Consider the following 15,384-nt stretch of genomic DNA (forward strand, 5'->3'; position numbering starts at 1 on the left):
TGTGCTACTCATTTAGCCCAGGCAACTCAGCAGGGCTCTGGGTGTGCTGATAAGTTCTGGCACAGCCTGCACAGCAGCACCGCTGCCTTCAGTGAAGGTGACACTGGCCAGGTGACTCTGGGACAAAGAAATGCCACTGTGAGAAGGTCGTTTACGTTCAGCTTTCAGCTCGAGCTGAAGGATGACAGCGCCTTTCAATGAGAACTCATTATGGCAGAGGTTGGGGCAGAGGCAGGGCTGGCTCTGCATCACTCACGGTGGGTGCCGCAGGGTGTTTTAGGACGGACCAAGCATCGGTGAAGTCACAGCAAAGAACTTCGAGGCAAAACTTCATCTGAACAAACGCATGCAAAATATATGAGGATCTATGCAAATTTATGCAAATTACACGGGCGGGGCCGACCGCCCCGGAGCGGAGGTGCCACCCCCGGTATAAGGCAGCAGCGGGGCCGGGCCGCCCGAGCAGAACTGCGGCGGTTCGGGCTGAGGAGGTGTAAGACAGCGGCATCATGGTGAGTGCCCTGCCGGACCCCCCCCTCCGGACCCCCGGACGGCCCGGGAGGGGCCCCTCGGGGCGGGTGCGACCACCGCGGTGTCCGTGCAGGCCGGGTCCCTCACCTCCGTACCGGGCTGCAGCTTCTTCCAGGCTGCTGTGCTTGTTGTGCCCTAAGCAGGGGGGCATCGGCGCGGGGAGAGCTGCGTTAAGGCTGATCCCATCCCTCCTCCTCCTTCTGCACCCTTTAACAGCCAGAGCTCCCGCAGAAGCATCGTGCTTCTCGTGGCCGTCCCGAGGCACTGACAGCAGCGGTGCTGGCTGCCTGCTTCTGCTGTGGAGTTTCCTAGGGCTCGCTGCTGGCTTTCGTGTTACAAAAGCTGATGGAGCCGCTTCGGGGGGTGGGGGGGGAGGATGAGAGAGTGTCATTTTGGTCCTCGTTCCTCAGCTTTGAGAAGGATGGTGAGAGCCAGAAGTCCATCTCTCTAAGGCTGCCGACGGCTTGTTTCTCTGTCCCCGTCCCTGCTGCCTCTGAGTGGTGCTGGGAGCAGCCTGGGTGCTCCCCTCGTGGGGCTGTCAGTGCTGCACCCAGCGCACAAAATGGCCCCACCGCCTTCCTGCCCGCTGACTCACATCAGGGCACGGAGTGCTGGAAATCCGGTTGGGTTTGGATGCTCTGCCCGATGACACATCCTAGTCTTGGCAACAGCAGGACAAAGACAGGGTTATTTTGGTGCTTGTCAGAAGGGCTGCAGCCTGTGCGGTGTCTCACCTGGAGGGAGGGAGGGAGGCTGCAGGACGGTTCTCAGCCCATTGCTAGGGGACTCTCTTGCATCATCAGCCTTCGGTTCAGCTGCGGCGTGCAGCGAATGCCTCCCACTCCAGAGCTAATTTAGGGAAGTGGAGCCTCCGAGCATGGCAACCATTCACTGCTGCAAACTTGCCCCTTGCCGGGCTCTTGTTCTCAATGCCGTCACATCCACAGCTCCCAGGGCATGGGCATTGCTCTGCTGTCACAGCCCTGCTCTGGAAGTAGCAGATGGACAGGGGCCATGCCAGCTGCTGCAGGGCTCAGCCTTCCAACTGTGTGTGTTTGTAAAACGAAAGAGATGCTCCCTGGGTGCTCCCAGGGCTGTAGGCTGTGGCAAAGCAGGGAATGTGCTGCACCTGCGGTGCCCACCGAGTTCTGATCCTTCTTCCCCCTCCCCAGCGCGAGTGCATCTCCGTCCACGTCGGCCAGGCCGGCGTCCAGATGGGCAACACCTGCTGGGAGCTGTACTGCCTGGAGCACGGCATCCAGCCCGATGGGCAGATGCCCAGCGACAAGACCATCGGTGGAGGGGACGACTCCTTCACCACTTTCTTCTGCGAGACGGGTGCCGGGAAGCACGTCCCGCGGGCCATCTTTGTGGACCTGGAGCCCACTGTGATTGGTGAGTGCTGAGCTCAGGGTGTGCAGGCACATTCTTCACACTGACTCTAACTGCAGAGTAACCCAGGGCCTCCTGTGACCTCTCCCCATGGCCAATCATGGCTGACGTTGTGCTCACCTCTCCTAGATGAGATACGAGGAGGGGTCTACCGGCAACTCTTCCACCCTGAGCAGATGATCACTGGCAAGGAGGATGCTGCCAACAACTATGCCCGTGGGCACTACACCATCGGCAAGGAGATCATCGACCAAGTGCTGGACAGGATCCGGAAGCTGGTGGGTAACCTCAATGGGGGATGTGTGCCCCTGCACTGAGCTGCATCACGGCGCATGGGGTGGGAAGAAGAAGCGAGCCTGCTGTGCACAGGGGGGGGTCTGCAGCTGCTCCAGCAGAGCTCTGTAACTTCCCTCCAGCAAATGTCAAAGTGCAGAGGACTCTCACTTAACTCTCTCTCTCTCTGCAGGCTGACCAGTGCACGGGCCTCCAAGGTTTCCTTGTGTTCCGCAGTTTTGGAGGTGGCACTGGCTCAGGATTCACCTCCCTGCTGATGGAACGACTCTCTGTTGACTATGGCAAGAAGTCCAAGCTTGAGTTCTCCATCTACCCAGCCCCACAGGTCTCCACCGCTGTGGTGGAGCCCTACAACTCCATCCTCACCACACACAGCACCTTGGAGCACTCAGACTGTGCCTTCATGGTGGACAATGAGGCCATCTACGACATCTGCCGCAGGAACCTGGACATCGAGCGCCCAACCTACACCAACCTCAACCGCCTCATCAGTCAAGTCGTCTCCTCCATCACTGCCTCTCTGAGGTTTGATGGGGCCCTCAATGTCGACCTCACTGAGTTCCAGACCAACCTGGTGCCCTACCCTCGCATCCACTTCCCCCTGGCTACCTACGCTCCGGTCGTTTCAGCCGAGAGGGCTTATCATGAGCAGCTGTCGGTGGCTGAGATCACCAACTCGTGCTTCGAGCCAGCCAACCAGATGGTGAAGTGCGACCCTCGACACGGCAAGTACATGGCGTGCTGCCTGCTGTACCGCGGGGACGTGGTGCCCAAGGACGTCAACGCCGCCATCGCCACCATCAAGACCAAGCGCAGCATCCAGTTTGTGGACTGGTGCCCGACCGGTTTCAAGGTGGGCATCAACTACCAGCCGCCCACGGTGGTGCCGGGGGGAGACCTGGCCAAGGTGCAGCGGGCTGTGTGCATGCTGAGCAACACCACGGCCATCGCCGAGGCCTGGGCGCGCCTGGACCACAAGTTTGACCTGATGTACGCCAAGCGCGCCTTCGTGCACTGGTACGTGGGCGAGGGCATGGAGGAGGGGGAGTTCTCCGAGGCACGGGAGGACATGGCTGCCCTGGAGAAGGATTACGAGGAGGTGGGCCTGGACTCCTACGAGGATGAAGAGGAGGGTGAGGAGTAGAGCAGCTGCCTGGTGGATGACGGTGCCGCTTTGCCAGTTCACATGTGGAAACCCTTTGCAATAAACCCTTTGAGAGCCTCCGTGTCTCCCAGTGACCCCCCAGCCGTGCTGGTTTCTTGCCAGGTCAGGTGTATGGTGCGTGCTTCAGTGCTGCTGCTGCTGCCGTGCTTCCTCCCTGCGTGCTTTGCTCCTGCTCCTGCTGCCTGTGCAGCTAAGAGCCCTTTTTCTTGTTCCTGAGGACAGGATACACACCATGTTCTGGGTACATCCCCGGCCAAAGGGATCAGGAGGAATTTTTATGATGTAATGGGAGAAGCATCAGGCTCAGGACCTGAAATGAAGGGGTGCAGCATTTGAGGCACGGACTCAGATGTGAACAATCCAAATCGTTTATTGCAAGTTCTCACATCCCTTATTTACCTTCACAAGTTTTTGTTTTCTAACTTTCCCATCCACTCTTACAACTTTCCTATCCACCTTTACATGTCAACAAAGTATTCTACAAACACTTTGCAACTGTCCATGCAGGCACATATCCAATCAGAGCTGTGAGTCTTCCATCTTCTCCTTTTAGAGGTGTCCTTGGTTCTCATGCTGTTTATCTTGCTCCACAGCTTCCGCTCTGATCATCTTTTCTTGTATTACCACAAAGGGGCCTGGCAGAAGAGGGGAATGGTTTCCCTTGGGGAACAGTGCAGTAGTTTTCAGTCTTCTTAGTCAGATTTTGTTTTGTGCGAGCAGGGATTTGGGACACCTGAGGAGGCTGAACTCCAAAGGAAAAAATGGTTAAAATAGGAACAGCTTTTCCAATGCGTTTTCTCACACTGGAGCTGATACCAGAGGACTTCAAAGGATCGCCCGTGGCTTTGGTACAGTTCTGTACCTTTCCCGTGGTAGCTGCTAGGGTTGCCATGGGCACATCCTGATAGAACAGCTCCCTTCTTCACTGCTGGGGAAAAAGTGGTTACTCGTGGCCCCAGGGCCTGATGCTGTTTGTTAGGTGGGGATGCCAGCACTGTTAGTGCTGATGCCAGCACTGGGGCTCCATCACAGAGCATCCCTGCTCACTCCCGGCCTGGCTCTGCCACTCTTGGGGCACATAGCAAGCACTGCTTGCCCTGCATTGGCCCCGTGCTTCCCAGCACTCACAGGTCCGAGCATCAGCTCCTTCCTCCAGCTGTAAACAGGAGATTTGTGTTACCCATTATCCAGCATGCCGGGACCAGAGATTAATTTTCCCTGCTTAACACTAATGCTCCAGCTACACTGACCCCCAGGGACTGTCCTCTGCTGCCCTCCTCCTCCCAGCATGCAACCGTGTGTCCACTGGAGGGGAAAGTATGAGCCAGCAGTGGCTGCACCGAGTGCTGGAGCAGGGCCAGGCACGGCCTCACTGTGCAGAGCAGCTCCTGGCACTGCTGCTCGTGGCTGCAACCAGAGCACTGGGCTCAGACCGAGCCATGCCAGCTGCTCGGGGTGGATCACTGACCCTCATGCTGGGCACTACTTCCAGCAGCTCCTGAGGTCTGAGCACTGGGTAAGGAAGGACCCTTCTCATCCAAGAGTAATTCTACTGCTTTGGTACCATCTCCCTGTGCCCTCAGAGTGAGCTGGCTGCTGCCAGAAGTACATAGTGGTTGCATTTGTGTCCTGTTCCTTCTTTTTCCTGCACCTCTGAACTACACATCCCTGTAGAGAGGACCCAGCAGTGACCCTTACCATGCACAGCAGAACCCAGAGCTCGCGGGGAGCTCTAGATCCCAACAGAGCCTGCAGTGAGGCTGGTGGGGGGACAGCTGAAGAGCTGTGTGCTCCATCCTGTGGCTGATCCCTGCAGTCCCCTTCTGATACCACAGTTTCCATACTGGAAGCAGTGGGAGAGCTCCCCAGTCCCTCTGCTTTAGGGTTTCTCATCCCCTCTTCCAACTGCGCAGATACTCAAACAGACTCCATCTACCTTGCTAGGAAGCCCCCCCCCCTCTCCGCATGCAAATACCCTCCCCAAATAAAGGGGCGTGGCGACATCAGGCCCCTCCCTCCTATATGAGGTTCTCTGCGGCGGGGATTGCCGCAGCCACAGCTCCGCACCGAGGTCCGCCGCACACAGCAAGCGGGACAGCCCGGGACCGCAGCCGCAGAATGGTGAGTGCGGGCCGGGCACCGCGCACGGCGACGGGGAGGGAGCCCAGACAGCCGCCCCGGTAACGGAGGGGGGAGGCACAGCGGAGCCGCTGCGACGCACCCTCTCCTTCCCCACTGTGACCTTGGGCAGCCCCACCGGCCCCAGCCCGGGGGCTACGTGCCCCTGCCGGCCCCTCCCACCCGGCAGCCCGGGGCGCCCCGCTGTCCCTCAGCCGCCGCAGCGGGTTGCGGAGCGGGGGTGACCCCTCCAATGGCGTCCGGTGACCGACGGGGCGGACGGACGGGGACAGTTGTCGGGAAGGGGGGGAAGCACGGGCCGGGCACTGGGGGAGCGGGCGGGGGACGCGGTGGAGCTCCATCCCCGCTGCAACGGGCCGCCCCGCCGGGGCTGCCGGAGCAGGGCGAGGGATTCCCTGCGGTCCGACAGAATTCGGCCGCTCCCGTAGGGTGCGGGCAGCGGCGGTGCGGGCCGGGGCCGATGGCCAAAGCGGGTGATTGGCTCAGCCGTCGGGCCCGGGGCTATATTTAGCGGCATGGTGCCCTTCGTCTCGCCGGGATGAGCCTGTCGCTGTCCCTCCAGGCAGCTGCAATCCTGGCGCACCCCCAGATATGTCCGCAGCGATGCTGCGCTGGGGCACCGTCTCCGGCAGGTTTTGCCGCTCGGGGCTGGCCCCAAGCCCGCAGCGATGCCCGATCTGATCCTTCTTCCCCCTCCCCAGCGCGAGTGCATCTCCGTCCACGTCGGCCAGGCCGGCGTCCAGATGGGCAACACCTGCTGGGAGCTGTACTGCCTGGAGCACGGCATCCAGCCCGACGGGCAGATGCCCAGCGACAAGACCATCGGTGGAGGGGACGACTCCTTCACCACTTTCTTCTGCGAGACCGGTGCCGGGAAGCACGTCCCGCGGGCCATCTTTGTGGACCTGGAGCCCACTGTGATTGGTGAGTGCTGAGCTCGGGCTGTGCGGCAGGGGGTGCAGCCCTGGGCGGGCAGCAAGCAGCCGGTGCGTGCATTCCTGCATCCTGCACCAGGTGTAACCCCGGGAGAAGCCACAAGCCTCCACACCAGCTGTCGTTACCGGTATGTCCTAGAGGCAGCGGTGCTGGTAGTCGCTGTGTACATGGGGAGAAACCAGCCTGACCGGCACTGCGGCTCTGGCTGTGTCACAGTGGCTGGGCAGCTCCCCGTGAGTGGGAAAAGCTGAGCTCCTGTGCAGGGAAGTGGCAGCAGACTCTGCTGGCAGAGAAACCTGGCACCTGCATGGCCCCACTGACGTACAGTCCTGGCAGGTGGAGTGGGAGGAGGATGAGGGATGGGCGCTTGGCTACTTGGCAGCCAACTGAAAGCCTTCACCACCCTCAGCCTCTTTTGCTCTCTCCTAGATGAAGTGCGGGCTGGGGTCTACCGGCAGCTCTTCCACCCTGAGCAACTCATCACTGGTAAGGAGGATGCGGCCAACAACTATGCCCGTGGGCACTACACCATCGGCAAGGAGATCATCGACCAAGTGCTGGACAGGATCCGGAAGCTGGTGGGTAACCACAGACTGGGATCACATATCTCTGGCTGGGCTAGGGCACGGTGCTGGGGCTTGGAGTGTGACTGTGCCAAGAGAGGGATTTGCAGCTGTCTGTGGCAGGGATGGAACAAGTCTGGAAGGACTTCCAGAGTCAGATGTTGACAAGACTATCTGTGGCAGAGTGATCTCATGTGTTTTGCTCTCTCTGCAGGCTGACCAGTGCACGGGCCTCCAAGGTTTCCTTGTTTTCCACAGTTTTGGAGGTGGCACTGGCTCAGGATTCACCTCCCTGCTGATGGAACGACTCTCTGTTGACTATGGCAAGAAGTCCAAGCTTGAGTTCTCCATCTACCCAGCCCCACAGGTCTCCACCGCTGTGGTGGAGCCCTACAACTCCATCCTCACCACCCACACCACCTTGGAGCACTCGGACTGTGCCTTCATGGTGGACAACGAGGCCATCTACGACATCTGCCGCAGGAACCTGGACATCGAGCGCCCAACCTACACCAACCTCAACCGCCTCATCAGCCAGATCGTCTCCTCCATCACTGCCTCTCTGAGGTTCGATGGGGCCCTCAATGTCGACCTCACTGAGTTCCAGACCAACCTGGTGCCCTACCCTCGCATCCACTTCCCCCTGGCTACCTACGCCCCTGTCATCTCTGCAGAAAAAGCCTATCATGAGCAGCTGTCGGTGGCTGAGATCACCAACTCGTGCTTCGAGCCAGCCAACCAGATGGTGAAGTGCGACCCTCGACACGGCAAGTACATGGCGTGCTGCCTGCTGTACCGCGGGGACGTGGTGCCCAAGGACGTCAACGCCGCCATCGCCACCATCAAGACCAAGCGCAGCATCCAGTTTGTGGACTGGTGCCCAACTGGTTTCAAGGTGGGCATCAACTACCAGCCGCCCACGGTGGTGCCGGGGGGAGACCTGGCCAAGGTGCAGCGGGCTGTGTGCATGCTGAGCAACACCACGGCCATCGCCGAGGCCTGGGCGCGCCTGGACCACAAGTTTGACCTGATGTACGCCAAGCGCGCCTTCGTGCACTGGTACGTGGGCGAGGGCATGGAGGAGGGGGAGTTCTCCGAGGCGCGGGAGGACATGGCTGCCCTGGAGAAGGATTACGAGGAGGTGGGCCTGGACTCCTACGAGGATGAAGAGGAGGGTGAGGAGTAGAGCGGCCGCCTGTTGGATGACGGTGCCGCTTTGCCAGTTCACATGTGGAAACCCTTTGCAATAAACCCTTTGAGAGCCTCCGTGTCTCCCAGTGACCCCCCAGCCGTGCTGGTTTCTTGCCAGGTCAGGTGTATGGTGCGTGCTTCAGTGCTGCTGCTGCTGCTGTGCTTCCTCCCTGCGTGCTTTGCTCCTGCTTGCTGCCCATGCAGGTAAAGAGCCCCTGGGACTGCAGTGCTCATCCCTCACTGTTCAAGCTATGTGGATGCTGCCTCCACCTGTGGATTAACCCTGCATCCTGCTTGGAGTCCTGAGGAGCAAATTCAGCCTGAGCTGGGAAACACTGTGGCTGCTGAAACATTTCCATGTGTGCAGCCATAAGGGTAGGTGGGCTAGTCAGGAAGATGAGTGCTCGGAGCGTTGTCAGGTCATGTCTGAGCTCTGCAGTGTAGAAGGTGCACATTGCAAGGGCATATGGCATGGTATGAATCCCTGTGGCTGTTTCACTACTGTGTTTTGGTGAGGGGATTAAAGGAGGGGAATACTCCCTATGAAACCACTTGGCTGCTTCTCTTTCTTTCCCTGCTGCGGGCAGCACAACTGCTGTGTGTCTGCTACACCCCTCCAGCTTCTGGTGCCATCCCAAGACTGTCTTTGCCCCCCTGCAGCAGGGCTGCTGCCCCTTTGCACCCAGGTGCTGGGCTCTGCCTGTTTCTTATGCAGCGTATGCTGCATGAGCCCCTTTCCTGCACTGCACTGCCCCCGCGGGCCTGCACAGCAGCACTGCACAGCAGGGCTCAGCTGTAACCACAGACGGATTTGTCACACTGGAGCCAGAGATTAACTTTCTCTGCTTAACGCTAATGCTGCAGCTGCATGGAGCTGTGGAGCTCTCCTCCCCTGCCATTCCCCTTCAGCAATGCCTGGCTGTGCCTGGCTGCTTGGCCCTGGCCACGTGCCTCGCTCACCCCATTTCCAGCAGGACAGAGGACACTGTGCACACCTCATCAAGAACACCTTTATTCAAAACACAAGGCAACGTGGGTGTCAAGGCAGCGGGCACTGAGCCCCACCTGCCCTCACCTCGTTCCAGCAGCACATACTTTGGGGCAGGAGAGACCTGCCACCCTGTGGGCTCGGGGCGGGCAGCGAGGCCTTGCCCTCAGCAACAGGGCACGTGTGCCAGTCCTGCAGCCTAGTGCTGGCCCGTTTGGCCCCAGCAGCCATGCAGACCCCAGCGGTCGCACAGGCCCCAGCGGCAGCGTTCAGGGTACAAACCACTGCACTGCACACCCCCAAACGACAGTCTGACTCCAAAACACCTCCAGGATGGAGCAGCTCTCCCCAGGGCACAGAAATCCCCCCAGGGGGAAGCAGGCCCAGGGTAGCCCAGCACAGCCTAGGCCAGTGATGGGCCACGTTCAGATACTCGTGGTGATCTGGCCGGCTGGTGTAGCCTGCAGCCCCTCCAGCTGCTGTAGGATGTCCTCAATGCTGGGCCGTTCCTGGGGGTTCACTGTCATCATGGAGGAGAGCAGGCGGTGCAAGGTGGCTGAGTACCTGTGGGGAGTGAGGGGTCGGCATGGCCCCGCCATGGGGAACAGGGCCCACCCAGCTCCAGAGCCTCACCTGGAAGTTGTGGGGATGGTGATGGGGTTCTGCACCGCTAGGGCCACACTGTCACCCTTCTGGAAGATGGCATCGTAGGGGCCCTCCCCGAACATCATGCAGTACAGCACGCAGCCTAGGGACTGCAGAGCAGCCATTAGAGTGGCCATTCACCCCATAGTATGGGGGGAAAGAGGGGGGGCAGTGGCTGCGTCCTCACCCAAATATCCGTGCGCTCATCAATGACACACTGGCTGGGCACCGTGAAGAGCTCAGGGGCACGGTAGGAGATGGTGCAGCGCTGGGCAGCCCAGTCCTGCAGAGAGGCAGAGGGGACGCAGGGCTGGGGGCAGTGGGACGATGTCCCCCCTCAAACCCCCCCAGGACAGGCACCCACCTGCACAGCCAAGGCCTCCCGAGAGTTGGTGACTTCCATGCGGGCCCGGTTCATGGAGCCCAGGTCCATGAGAATAGGCTGGTCGTCCTCATCCAGCAGCACGTTGGTGGGCTTCAGGTCCCTGCAGTGGGAGGGGGACGTCACCAAGCGCCCACTAGAACCCTGCTGCCCCCAGCCCCAGCCATGGCCCCCACCTGTGTGCGTAGCCCTTGCTGTGGATGGCCTGCAGCCCACTGCAGATGCCATGGAGGATGAGAAGGATGCGCTGCTCCGGCATGAAGCTTCCTTTCTCCCTCAGTGCTTCCACCTCGCTCCATAGGGTCCCCCCCTGGCAAAGACACGCAGCGTGCACTCACCGCAACCCTGCGTGGCAATGGGGCTGGGGGCCACCCCCTCACCTTCACATAGGGCAGGAGCAGCCAGGCTTCGTGCTTGGCCCCCTTCTCCACCATGCAGTGTGCCTCCAGGCGCAGGATGTTGGGGTGCTGGAACAGGTTGTGCATCTCCACCTCGCGCAGGGCCGCCTGCCGGTCCTCCTTGTCGTGGCACAGGATGCGTTTCAGCGCGTAGAAGCGCCCGTCCCGCAGCCCCTCCACCAGGTCCACGTAGCTGAAGCCCCTGCGGGGAGCAGAGCCCGAACATCCCCTCCAGCCACGAGCATCTCTCCCCAAATCCTGCCTATCCATCCATCCATTCCGTGCCCCAAACCCCCTTATACCCAACATCCCTCGTGCCCCCGGTGTTCCCCCCGTACCCCAGCCCCCCCAGCCCCCCGTTACCCCTCTGCCAGGCGCTGCAGCAGGAGGTACCGCGCCCCCCCCACGCTGATGGTGCCCCGGGAACAGACGCACAGCGCCTGCCCCATCGTCCACGCGCGTCATCGCCCGCCGCCGCGCGTCACCGTCGCGTCACCCGTGGGACCGACGGGGCGGGACCTGGCTCTAGTGGGCGCGTCCTGTCGCGAGGGGCGGAACGCGGTGCGGGGGGCGGTCCCGTTCGGATCCTCGCCCTCATTGTGCGCTATGGGCCGTGTGCCGGTTCCTTCGCCCGTTCCGCACCGTCCCCCCGGCCGCTGAGCCGCGGTCATGGCGCTGCCGGCCCTCGGGCTGCTGCTGGCGGCGGCGCTGCTGCGTGCGGAGGTGGGTGCGGGAGGGCGGCGGGTCGGGGTCCCGTTCCCCTTTCCCCCCCCCGCCGTTGACCCGCTCTGTGTTCGGAGAGGTGCTGCCGCCCCCAGCTCTGTGCCGTCCCGCAGGCCGCCCCCCCGGTGCGCTCCTTCCAGATCGATTTCGATCGGGACTGCTTCCTCAAGGACGGGGCCCCGTTCCGCTACGTGTCGGGCAGCGTGCACTACGCCCGTGTCCCGCGGGCCGCCTGGCGAGACCGCCTGCTGCGGCTCTACATGGCCGGGCTGAACGCCGTGCAGGTGTAAGTGAGCCTGGGGGGTCACCCACGCGGGGCATCCCACGCCTCTCCTGCCCGGTGCTGTGCGCGGAGCTCCGCACCCCGCAGCCTGCACCGCCTCGGGTTGCCATCCCCTTCTCCCCCAGCTACGTGCCCTGGAACTACCACGAGCCGCAGCCGGGAGTGTATGACTTCAGCGGGGATCGGGACGTGGAAGCCTTCCTGGACCTGGCGGCGGAGCTGGGGCTGCTGGTGATCCTGCGCCCGGGGCCCTACATCTGCGCTGAGTGGGAGATGGTGAGTCCTTGCCTTGCACCGGGGCTGCCGAGCGGCCCCGCTGGCCCCGTGCTCACTGACGATGCTCTCCCCGTTCCTGCAGGGCGGGCTGCCTGCCTGGCTGCTGTGGACGGCAGACATCGTCCTGCGCTCCTCTGACCCAGGTGAGCTCAGCCCGTGGCCACAGCCGTGCTGTTCTGGTGCCCGTCCCCTCGCACTGCTCAGCCCAGCCCCAAGCTTGGCTTTTTCCATTCTCTTCTCCCTCTCTGGGAGCCTGTAGCTCCTCCTCTGCACCCCCCCGTCCCCCTCGTCACAGGGCCAGTGGCTGTGGGTTGGAGCTGAGCTGCCCCTGTCCCCAGCCTACCTGGCAGCTGTGGACGCCTGGCTCCATGTCCTGCTGCCCAAGATCAAGCCACGGCTCTACCAGCACGGAGGGAACATCATCAGTGTGCAGGTGGGTGCTGGGAGACCTGCCACCAGGTGCCTGTCGGGACCTGGCTGTATCCCACCTGGTGCCTGATTTGCAGGTGGAGAATGAATACGGGAGCTACTACATCTGTGACTCCAGCTACCTGCAGCACCTGCTGGGCACCTTCCGGGCACTGCTGGGCCCTGAGGTGCTGCTCTTCACCACTGATGGTGCCCAGGTGGAGGACCTGCGCTGTGGCACCCTGCAGGGGCTCTATGCCACCATTGACTTCGGGCCAGGTGCCACCAATGGGGAGGAGCAGATGAGATGGTGGCGGTGGTCCTGGTCCCCTCCTGCTCCAGCCTCGCTTGTTTTCCCTTTGTAGGATCCAATGTGACGGAGGCATTTGGTACCCAGCGCTACGTCGAGCCACGGGGACCACTGGTGAGGCACCATGTGAGAGGGTGGCCTGGTGGGTGTCAACTCAGCTCCAAGCAGCTGACAGCCCCTGACTTCCCCAGGTGAACTCTGAATACTACACGGGCTGGCTGGACTACTGGGGGGGACCACATGCCAGCATCAGTGCTGCACTGGTGGCCCAGGGACTCGCCAATATGCTGCAGCTGGGAGCCAATGTCAACATGCAAGTAGCCAATCTCGGGCATGGCCTGACCACCAGACCCTTCCTCTGTTGGTTTTAGAGATGGGTGGGGGGCAGCAGGGTGGTCCAGGTCTGTGTGGGTGCTGACTGCTCTCTGTGCTGTTACACAGGTACATGTTCCACGGAGGCACCAACTTTGCCTACTGGAGCGGTGAGTGGGAGACTGGTCGGGTCATACAGCAGGACTCTGTTCCTCTTTGGCATCAGGGAGCCTTTTCTAGGCTGCTGCTCTGTCCTTCGGGGGGAGGTTGGGTGCTGTATTCCAGCTTGTACTCCAGAGGGCTCCTCTGGGTCATGCTCCTGACCATTGCATTGCCTCCAGCATAGAGCCAGTGGTCCAGGTGCTCGGCTCTCCCTGCAGCTCCCATTGTTTCCTTGGCCAGGAGCTGACTTCAAGGGCAAGTACGAACCAGTGACCACCAGTTACGACTATGATGCGCCACTCTCGGAGGCTGGAGACCCCACGGAGAAGCTGTTTGCCATCCGCACAGTCATCAGCAAGGTGCTGAGCCTGACAGGAGGAAGGGCAGTGCTGTGTTCTGCTGCTTGTCCTGGGAACAGGGAGCAGAGAGGGGCTGGGCAGGGCCATCTCTGCACTCATTCTAGGGGAAGCCTTATCCCTCTGGGGCACCTCACGGTCTGCTGTTCAGTTTCAGCCCCTGCCAGTGGGCCCAATGCCACCTCCCACCCCCAAGTGTGCCTACGGCTGGGTGGCTCTGCACAAGGTGAATGTCCACCTCAATATCTGTGCTGTCTTGCCTGGCTTTGCCTGGCTGCCCTGCTCCCATCCCTGTCTTTTTTCAGTATGCTGATCTCCTGGATGTCTTGGATGTACTGTCCCCCTCTGGGCCCATCCAGAGCCAGTTCCCACTCACCTTCGAGGCCATAAAGCAGGTGGGTGCCCTGAGAGTTACTGGAGGAGACACACTAGGGTAGAAGAATAGGGTTCATCACTAGCCCTGTTTCCCTTTCTGCTGCCTGGCAGGCCCAAGGCTTTGTGCTGTACCGCACACAGCTGCCCCGTGACATCCTGGCCCCAGCCACACTGAGGGCTCCTCCCCATAGCATCTGTGATCGTGGCTACGTGATGCTGCAGAAGGTGAGAGAGCAAAGGTGCCTGCCTCCTGGGAGAGATGTGCTGTGATAGGGGCTTGGGGCAGCATGCTGCCTGAAAGCCTCATTGAGGGCACTCTGCTGGCCCATTTGTGTACCCTCTGGTGTAGAGAAGGCAGTGGGATGCTACACTAGCAGGCTGCTCATAGTGCTTATGGTAGTGAGACCAGAGCACGGGACTGGGATGCAGTGGGGCAGCACTGACCCTATGGCTGCAGGAATACCAGGGAACGCTGGAGCGGGACGGTCAGACAGAGCTGCGTGTGAAAGGCAAGGCAGGGGACATGCTGGATGTGCTCCTGGAGAACATGGGCAGGATCAGCTTCGGGGCAAACTTCAGTGACTTCAAGGTGAGGAGAGAGGGCCTCAGGGCTGCTCCATGTGAATGAGGTGGGTACACGTGGCCAAACACCCCCTCCTGCCCTCAGCCATGGTGAGAACAGCTCAAATCCTGCTACCTGGTTGATCCCACACCATCCTGTCCTTTTTCCCCACACACCCATTGGCACAGCCCTGGGCAGGTGGCAAACCCTTTGGGATAAAGCAGTGGGATTGACATCCCCCTTTCCTGCTGCTGTGGCAGCCAAGACTGTGCAGCCTGACTGATGGGATCCACTGCTAGGGGGGAGATATGTGCTGGGGAAGCCAAGCAGGGCTGTGTAGCATCTTTCTGCATAGGGCAGACCCTGCTTCCCCATCTTTTTCTTCTGCTCCACTTCAGGGCTTGCTGGGGAACCTCTCTTTGGACTCCCGACCGCTCAGCAACTGGCTCATCTACCCCTTAACTATTGATGCTGCCATTCACCAGGGCTGGCCCCATGCTGCCCAAACTAAATCAAGCAGTAGAAGCAGAGCAGGGCCAGCCTTCTATGCAGGGACCTTTGAGACCCCTGGCATTGCTTGGGACACCTTTGTGAAATTCCCAGGTTGGAGCAAGGTAAGACTGCTTAGAAGAGGGGATAAGGGTGTTAGAAGAGGGAATAAGGGTGGAGAGCACGGCTCAGTCTCATCTCCTTCTCCCAGGGCCAGCTGTGGATAAATGGCTTCAACTTGGGCCGATACTGGCCCCAGCAAGGACCCCAGCAAACCCTCTTTGTGCCTGGCTCAATACTGCGTGTTGGCTGCCCCAACAACATCACAGTGCTGGAGCTGGAGGGGGCACCCCCCAACCCCTCCCTGCTCTTCCTTGACCAACCCCTTTTCAATAGAACCATCAACCATAGGCTCCTGGACAAAGAATAAACACGGGGCTGCCAGGCACTGTCACTGCCTCTCACTGTGCCTGCAGGGATTGCGGGGTGGTGGTGGTGAAACAC

At 60.8% G+C, this 15,384-nt stretch overlaps 4 protein-coding genes across 9 annotated transcripts; 3 read left to right on the top strand and 1 right to left on the bottom strand.

Annotated features, from left to right (window-relative positions):
- The first annotated feature begins 460 nt into the window (after positions 1-460).
- LOC107325743 (tubulin alpha-4A chain) lies at positions 461-3,439 on the top strand. The gene is made up of 4 exons (XM_085553107.1): positions 461-512; positions 1,704-1,926; positions 2,053-2,201; positions 2,390-3,439. Exons 1-4 carry the CDS (start codon positions 510-512, stop codon positions 3,359-3,361), a joined length of 1,347 nt encoding a protein of 448 aa, XP_085409233.1. The 5' UTR covers positions 461-509; the 3' UTR covers positions 3,362-3,439.
- Positions 3,440-6,246: 2,807 nt separating this feature from the next.
- Positions 6,247-8,762, top strand: LOC107316923 (tubulin alpha-5 chain). The gene is made up of 3 exons (XM_015868978.3): positions 6,247-6,445; positions 6,887-7,035; positions 7,235-8,762. Exons 1-3 carry the CDS (start codon positions 6,265-6,267, stop codon positions 8,204-8,206), a joined length of 1,302 nt encoding a protein of 433 aa, XP_015724464.2. The 5' UTR covers positions 6,247-6,264; the 3' UTR covers positions 8,207-8,762.
- Positions 8,763-9,203: 441 nt separating this feature from the next.
- On the bottom strand, positions 9,204-11,124 carry STK16 (serine/threonine kinase 16). Of its 5 annotated transcripts, XM_015868982.3 has the most exons (7): positions 10,988-11,094; positions 10,607-10,826; positions 10,403-10,536; positions 10,209-10,329; positions 10,032-10,127; positions 9,833-9,954; positions 9,204-9,763 (listed from the first exon to the last, which is right to left on the bottom strand). In XM_015868982.3, the coding sequence occupies exons 1-7, from the start codon at positions 11,071-11,073 to the stop codon at positions 9,625-9,627; spliced, it is 918 nt and encodes a 305-aa protein (XP_015724468.1). In that variant the 5' UTR covers positions 11,074-11,094; the 3' UTR covers positions 9,204-9,624. The 5 variants fall into 5 exon arrangements, 2 of the variants coding, with proteins under 2 accessions (XP_015724468.1, XP_085409247.1); XR_014948245.1 differs by lacking the exon at positions 10,032-10,127 and having other exon boundaries at positions 9,833-9,947; XM_085553121.1 differs by having other exon boundaries at positions 10,607-11,124.
- Positions 11,125-11,214: 90 nt separating this feature from the next.
- GLB1L (galactosidase beta 1 like) lies at positions 11,215-15,334 on the top strand. Of its 2 annotated transcripts, XM_015868975.3 has the most exons (16): positions 11,215-11,347; positions 11,461-11,633; positions 11,756-11,906; positions 11,989-12,049; positions 12,245-12,339; positions 12,413-12,593; positions 12,680-12,738; positions 12,816-12,937; positions 13,066-13,106; positions 13,339-13,457; positions 13,606-13,680; positions 13,760-13,849; positions 13,941-14,054; positions 14,287-14,418; positions 14,790-15,005; positions 15,092-15,334. In XM_015868975.3, the coding sequence occupies exons 1-16, from the start codon at positions 11,294-11,296 to the stop codon at positions 15,308-15,310; spliced, it is 1,902 nt and encodes a 633-aa protein (XP_015724461.1). In that variant the 5' UTR covers positions 11,215-11,293; the 3' UTR covers positions 15,311-15,334. The 2 variants fall into 2 exon arrangements, with proteins under 2 accessions (XP_015724461.1, XP_015724462.1); XM_015868976.3 differs by lacking the exons at positions 12,245-12,339; positions 12,413-12,593.
- The last annotated feature ends 50 nt before the right edge of the window (positions 15,335-15,384 follow it).

This window comes from Coturnix japonica, chromosome 7, assembly GCF_054131305.1.
Source record: "Coturnix japonica strain WE chromosome 7, WE-NBRP24, whole genome shotgun sequence".
Lineage (NCBI taxonomy): Eukaryota > Metazoa > Chordata > Aves > Galliformes > Phasianidae > Coturnix > Coturnix japonica.

Excerpts from the sequence above, each read along its gene's own strand:
- GLB1L (XM_015868975.3), top strand. The coding sequence starts at position 11,294 with ATGGCGCTGCCGGCCCTCGGGCTGCTGCTGGCGGCGGCGCTGCTGCGT. Across the intron at positions 14,055-14,286 it reads GCTACGTGATGCTGCAGAAG|GAATACCAGGGAACGCTGGA; the intron begins GTGAGAGAGCAA and ends CTATGGCTGCAG. Across the intron at positions 14,419-14,789 it reads CAAACTTCAGTGACTTCAAG|GGCTTGCTGGGGAACCTCTC; the intron begins GTGAGGAGAGAG and ends GCTCCACTTCAG.
- STK16 (XM_085553121.1), bottom strand. The coding sequence starts at position 11,089 with ATGACGCGCGTGGACGATGGGGCAGGCGCTGTGCGTCTGTTCCCGGGG. Across the intron at positions 10,330-10,402 it reads AGCAAGGGCTACGCACACAG|GGACCTGAAGCCCACCAACG; the intron begins GTGGGGGCCATG and ends CTCCCACTGCAG. Across the intron at positions 9,764-9,832 it reads ACCATCCCCACAACTTCCAG|GTACTCAGCCACCTTGCACC; the intron begins GTGAGGCTCTGG and ends CACTCCCCACAG.
- LOC107316923 (XM_015868978.3), top strand. The coding sequence starts at position 6,265 with ATGGGCAACACCTGCTGGGAGCTGTACTGCCTGGAGCACGGCATCCAG. Across the intron at positions 6,446-6,886 it reads CCTGGAGCCCACTGTGATTG|ATGAAGTGCGGGCTGGGGTC; the intron begins GTGAGTGCTGAG and ends GCTCTCTCCTAG. Across the intron at positions 7,036-7,234 it reads TGGACAGGATCCGGAAGCTG|GCTGACCAGTGCACGGGCCT; the intron begins GTGGGTAACCAC and ends CTCTCTCTGCAG.
- LOC107325743 (XM_085553107.1), top strand. Across the intron at positions 1,927-2,052 it reads CCTGGAGCCCACTGTGATTG|ATGAGATACGAGGAGGGGTC; the intron begins GTGAGTGCTGAG and ends CACCTCTCCTAG. Across the intron at positions 2,202-2,389 it reads TGGACAGGATCCGGAAGCTG|GCTGACCAGTGCACGGGCCT; the intron begins GTGGGTAACCTC and ends CTCTCTCTGCAG.